At 47.1% G+C, this 6,661-nt stretch overlaps 1 protein-coding gene across 1 annotated transcript in view; it reads left to right on the plus strand.

Moving 5' to 3' along the window:
• SDHA (succinate dehydrogenase complex, subunit A, flavoprotein (Fp)) overlaps window positions 1–6,661 on the plus strand; it is a 19,141-nt gene that overhangs the window by 4,831 nt on the left and 7,649 nt on the right. Inside the window, exons 4-7 of the mRNA XM_011964738.1 lie at window positions 30–173; window positions 493–657; window positions 2,497–2,645; window positions 5,203–5,327. Coding sequence (XP_011820128.1) covers window positions 30–173; window positions 493–657; window positions 2,497–2,645; window positions 5,203–5,327 — 583 coding nt within the window. The remainder of the gene's footprint in view (window positions 1–29; window positions 174–492; window positions 658–2,496; window positions 2,646–5,202; window positions 5,328–6,661) is intronic.

Consider the following 6,661-nt stretch of genomic DNA (forward strand, 5'->3'; position numbering starts at 1 on the left):
GGCTTGTAAGGAGTGGTTGGTGTTTCCAGGGAGGAATCAACGCTGCTCTGGGGAACATGGAGGAGGACAACTGGAGGTGGCATTTCTACGACACCGTGAAGGGCTCCGACTGGCTGGGGGACCAGGATGCCATCCACTACATGACAGAGCAGGCTCCCGCCGCCGTGGTCGAGGTGATGGGCGGGGGGCTCTGGGCGCCCTCATGGTCTGTTTCTAGTCAAAAAGAGTCCTGGAAAGCATGTAAGCAATTGAGGCAGATGTGGCCGGCCGAAAGAATGGTGATGAGCAAAGCCCACAAGAGGAGTCTCTTTCCGCCACGAACTGTGCATTACACGTAACGAGAAGACTTCTCTTGATGAAGTGTTGGCATTTTCATAAAATAGGTTACTTTGGGTTTGCAGATTTGTGTTAAAGTTGTTCAGTGTAGATGAGCTATGAATATCTTGACTCCTTTAAGGTAATAAGGTTTTTGTTTGTTTTTATCTTTCACAGCTGGAAAATTACGGCATGCCGTTTAGCAGAACTGAAGATGGGAAGATTTATCAGCGTGCATTTGGTGGACAGAGCCTCAAGTTTGGAAAGGGCGGGCAGGCCCATCGGTGCTGCTGTGTGGCTGATCGGACCGGCCACTCACTATTGCACACCTTATATGGAAGGGTAAGGCCGACCCCGGTCCACCTGAGACAGGACATGTAGTGCTGGGGCTTATGGTGACAGTGGGGAATGGGTTAACGTGCCCAGTGAGTCCGCCAGAGATTATGTAAAAAGCTACAGAGAACAACGGTGTAGGACACATGCAGTGACTGTTGATGTGAAAGGACCAGGCATGTGCTGTGAGAAGCTGTCCCTAAGGCAATATGTTATTTCTTGTATCTATTTTGGAAAGTTGAATTGATAATCTTATATACCAGATTTTTAACTTGGGATGTGTGATACTCAAAATATTAGAACAGAGCAAGCAGGCCAGGCACAGTGGTTCACATCTGTAATCCCAGCACTTTAGGAGGCCACGGCAGTAGGATCACTTGACACCAGAGGTTTGAGACCAGCCTGGACAACATAGCGAGACCCTGTCTCTACAAAAAGTTTAAAAATTAGCTGGGCATGGTGGTACATGCTTGTAATCCCAGTTACTCAGGAGGCTGAGGCAGGAGGATCACTTGAGACCAGGATCACTTGAAACAGTGAGCCATGTTCATACCACTGCACTCCAGCCTGGGCAACAGGAGACCTGTCTCAAAAAAAGAAAAAGAAGTATTTTAAGGCTGTTTTACCACCTCTGAGTTCCTGAATGGGTTGGTTTTGTTTTGTTTTTTGTTTTGTTTTGTTTTGCTTTGTTTTTGAGACGGAGTCTCACTCTTGTCATGCAGGCTGGAGTGCAATGGCACAATCTCTGCTCACTGCAACCTCAGCCACCTAGGTTCAAGCGATTCTCCTGCCTCAGCCTCCTGAGTAGCTGGGACTACAGGTGCACACCACCATGCCTGGCTAATTTTTTGTATTTTAGTAGAGACAGGGTTTCCCATGTTGCCCAGGCTGGTCCCGAACTCCTGAGCTCAGGCAGTCCACCCGCCTCAGCCTCCCAAAGTGCGGGGATTAGAGGCATGAGCCACCACACCCAGCCATGGATTGTTTTAATATTAATTGTTATCACTGGACAAAGACTTGAGGTGACAATAGTTACTGGGTAATCAAGGTCAACTTTGGCATGGCCAAATAATATTCTGAACAGTATTGATTCAGAGTATTCAGTATTCTGAACTTTATTGTTTTCTGATGAATGGGGACAGACCATTAATTTGCAAGTTGTTAGAACACCAGTGCCTTCTCTGTGGCTGAGTGCATGGACGAGTGTGTGGTGGGAGGAGAAAGCAGCTCCGTCCGGAGCAGGAGCTGTCATGTGGGGAGCTGGCCCAGGCTTACGAGGGCAACTTGCACTGGCTGAGGGAACAGCAGGTCCAGGTGGGCAGCGCTGTCCAGTGCCTACCTTTCTGCAGTGCTGGAATCTGCTTGTCTGCAACCGTCCGCGTTGGGAGCTGCCAGCCACATGTGGCTGTTGCTAATGTGGCAGGTGTAGCTGAAGAGCTGAACGTTTGATTTATTTTAATTAATTTAGTGGTTGTGTGTTGCCAGCAGCTCCCACCTGGGCTGTGACCCCATGGTCTGTGGACCTCACTCTGGCACCAAACTCTAAGCGGAGCTGCCTGTGGCCACCAGACAGTGTGGAGTGCCTCTTCGGGTTGTGTAGAAATAGGAAATGAGTCACCAAAGTAGGAGCTGTTGCTGCTGCGTTCTCTAGCGCACTGCCTTGTCTGTGCTGCGCGGTGTGGAACGCCTCTCGGGCGCTGACAGCGTCCTTGACTCTGTTGCTGATCTCCTTGGATTTACCTGGTCCATTTGGATCAGGTTGTTTCACCTATTCACACGAGCAAATACCACCTTAAAACCTTACAGGCTGGCTTAACACTTCCTGCCCTTTTTTTTCCTTTCTTTTAGTCTCTGCGATACGATACCAGCTATTTTGTGGAGTATTTTGCCTTGGATCTCCTGATGGAGGACGGGGAGTGCCGTGGTGTCATCGCACTGTGCATAGAGGACGGGTCCGTCCATCGCTTAAGAGCAAAGAACACTGTTGTTGCCACAGGGTAGGACTCTAATTCTACTTTATTTCATTTATAAAAATGAATAACTTTCATTTAGAGTTTCTTTATTTTAATGAAAATAGAGGCATTGTAGAGTAACGGTTCAGACACAGGCCTTGATATAACCTTGTGAGGGTGATGGCCTCTCCCAGCCGTGGTTGCTCACCTGTAAAGGGTAAGGACGGGAGCACCTGCCTCAGGCGGCGAGAAAGCATGGCCCTCAGTAGACGGGGGTGGCTGCCATCAGGTTCACAGCTTACCTCTCCCGATTTTAGATGAGGAAACTGCGGCCCGAAGAGTCCCATGGGGGTTTCTGGCAAAATCCCTCTTGTTTTAGTGGGTACTGTGTTAATACTGATTCCTGGGATGGGTAAGTCCTTCTTCTCCACATAATGAAAATAAGTAACTTTAATTTTATACACTGTCAGTTACTTTAACCATTTTCAAAGTAAAAACTGTCAGTATAGCGAAGGAAAAAATCAGCAAAACTACAGGTTGGAAAAAAATATTTTCCAAACCTTATATCTAATAATATCTTAGTATCTAAAATAGAAAAAAAAAAAACCCTAACCCTACTAAAAACAACCTACTAAACCCTACTAAAAAACAACTCTACTAAAAATGGGCAAAGGACTTGAATAGATATTTTTCCAGAGAAGACAAACAAATGGCCAATTGATGTATGAAAAAATGCTCAACATCACTAAGCACCAGAGAAATGCAAATTAAAACCCCAATGAGACATCATCTCATCTCACTCCAGGTAGAGTGGCTGTTACCAAGAGGACAAAAGAGAGCAAATGTTGGTGAGGATGTGGAGAAAAAGGGAACCCTGTGTGCTGTTGGGGGGAATGTAAATTAGTACAACTGTTGTGGAAATTCCTCAGAATTCACAGGACTACCATGTGCTCCAGCAACCCCATTTCTGGGTGTATATTCAAAGGGCATGAAATCAGAAGCTCAAAGAGACACCTGGACCCGCATGTTCATTGCAGCGTTGTTCACAGTTCCCGAGATATGGAAAAAACCTAAGTATGTGTTGGTGTTTAAGGAAAATGTGGTGTGTATATGCAACTGAATATTACTCAGCTGTGAAAATGAAGGGAATCCTGTCATTTGTGACAACAGGGATGAACCCAAAGTCATTATGTTAAGTGAAACAAGCCAGGCACAGAATGACAGATACTGCATGTCACTTATATGTGGAATCTAAAAAAGTCAAAATTCATGGAAACAGTAGGACGGTGGTTGCCAGGGGCTGGGGGAATGCAGACTGCAGCGATGCTGATGAAAGGTGTGACTTCTCGTTACCAGGTGAGGTTCAGAAGGTCTAATATATAACATGGTGGCTATAGTGAATATTATACAGCACGGTGGCTATAGTGAATATTATACAGCACAGTGGCTAGAGTGAATATTATACAGCACGGTGGCTAGAGTGAATATTATACAGCACGGTGGCTACAGTTAACATTATACAGCATGGTGGCTATAGTGAGTATTATACAGCACGGTGGCTAGAGTGAATATTATACAGCACGGTGGCTAGAGTGAATATTATACAGCACGGTGGCTAGAGTGAGTATTATACAGCACGGTGGCTACAGTTAACATTATACAGCATGGTGGCTATAGTGAATATTATACAGCACGGTGGCTAGAGTAAACATTATACAGCATGGGGGCTATGGTTAATATTATACAACACAGTAGCTAGAGTTAATATTATAACTTGAAATTTGCGAACAGAGTAGACCTTAAGCGTCTGTATCTCCAAAAAAACGATAATTGTATGAGGTGATGGATGTGTATTAACTTGATTGTGTCATCAGTTCACAAAATATATCAAATCATCACATTGTACACCTTAAATATATACACTTTTGTTTTTTATTTTAATTCATCAATCATACCTCAGTAAATCTGGGGAAAAAAAAGCAAAATCCATAAAAATTTTTAAATTGTTATTATAAAAGTAGTGTATGCTTATTGGGGAAATCTTTTGAACAGCACAAAGCTAAAATACAAACAGGGCCAGGCGTGCAGTGGCTCATGCCTGTAATCCCAGCACTTTGGGAGGCTGAAGTGGGAGGATCACTTGAGGTCAGGAGTTCGAGACCAGCCGGGCCAACATGGCGAAACCCCATCTCTACTAAAAATACAAAAATTAAATGGACGTGGTGGTGCACACCTGTAATCCCAGCTACCCGGGAGGCTGAGGCGGAAGAGTCACTTGAACCTGGGAGCCGGAGGTTGCTGTGAGCTGAGATCGTGCCACTGTACTCCAGTCTGGGCGACAGAGTTAGACCCTGTCTCAAAATAAATAAATAAAATACAAATGGAAGTCCCTTCTCTGATCCCAGGCTTCTGTCTTACCCGCACAGGGTGGCAGCCCCACTGGTGTGGCCCCCAGTGATGTGTGTGGGGTGTGCGTGAGTAGGGGGTTGTGTGCACTGAGAAGACGGTGCCCGGGGGCTGCTGTGTCCAATCTGTGATCTCACCAGACAGGAGGTCCGGACGTGGGCCGCTGTGTGCAGTCACTGCTGTCTGTTGTTTCCAGAGGCTACGGGCGCACCTACTTCAGCTGCACGTCTGCCCACACCAGCACCGGCGACGGCACGGCCATGATCACCAGGGCAGGCCTTCCTTGCCAGGACCTAGAGTTTGTTCAGTTCCACCCCACAGGTAGGGCAGGACACCTTGCCTGGCAGGCGTTCAGCTCACATGTGTCTTGTAAGCTGTACTTGTAAGTTGTAAGCAACTACTCATTGCTCCTCCATAGTTTTATGTGGTAACGTGGTTTTGAAGATCAGCTTTCTCAGCTCTCAGGTCCTCACTTCAATGTCATTTCCTTAAGGAGACTTTTCCCACACTTCCCTTCCCCTAAGGCAGTTTGGGCCAGCATCTTATGCATTTCTGAAGAGCCCTAAACCCTACGTTGGTGATACTTCTGCCAGCAGTAAAGCAGGGATTGAGGCCAGGCGCGATGGCTCACACCTGTAATCCCAGTACTTTGGGAGGCCAGGGCGGCCGGATCACCTGAGGTCAGCAGTTTGAGACCAACCCAACCAACAAGGTGAAACTTCATCTCTACTAAAAATACAAAAATCAGCATGGCGTGGTGGCATGTACCTGTAATCCCAGCTACTTGGGAGGCCAAGGCAAGAGGAATACTTGAATCTGGGAGGCAGAGGTTGCAGTGAGCCAAGATCGCACCCCTGCACTCCAGCCTGGGCAACACAGTAAGACTCCGTCTCAAAAAATAAAAATAAAAAAGTAAAGCAGGGATTGTTCAGTGTCCCTCTTCGCAACGAGGTCGTCAGCTCCTCGGGCAGGCAGGTCTTCTCATTAGCTGGGGTGGCCCATGCCCAGCACGTGGCAGGGTCTCCATCAGGGTTTGCTGAGTGAGCGTTCTGAGAGCTAGGAGAATGCCGTGGAACCCAGAAGCAGCACAGGCAGATTTCAGCTTTGTAGGAGAACACGGAGCTTCCGCGATAATGGGGTGTAAAGTTAGGGCACAGCCGTGACAGAACCTCGTGTGACGTTCGGACGTTGGGGCTCAGCCCACACGACCACTGAGGGAGCTTGTTGTGGGGAAGATGCGCTCATCTTGGGGACGTCTGACGGTTGAGCTTACAAGTATGCAATTTGGAGACATTAACACAGAAATGACAGTTGAAGTCTTGAGTTTGGGGGAGGCTCTTCAGAATGAGTCAGAGAGAGACACACACATCTGCCTCTTGTTTGAGGTGACTCGTCCTGGACTTCTCTGGGTTGCTTTTCTGGCCTGTGGACGATGGAGACCCCTGAAGTGGTGCTCAAGAACCAGACCTGTGCTTCTCTTTCTCTGTCAGTGTCGGCTTTCTGGTCCCTGGAAGGGATGAAAATAAGAAATGAATTTGTTGTAGGTTTTTTTTTTTTTTTAATTTGTTTAGAGACGGGGTCTTGCTCTGTTGCCCAGGCTGGAGTGCAGTGGAGCAGTCTTGGCTCACTGCAGCCTTTGTCTCCCAGGCTCAAAG

Source organism: Mandrillus leucophaeus, unplaced genomic scaffold (genome assembly GCF_000951045.1).
Source record: "Mandrillus leucophaeus isolate KB7577 unplaced genomic scaffold, Mleu.le_1.0 Scaffold702, whole genome shotgun sequence".
Lineage (NCBI taxonomy): Eukaryota > Metazoa > Chordata > Mammalia > Primates > Cercopithecidae > Mandrillus > Mandrillus leucophaeus.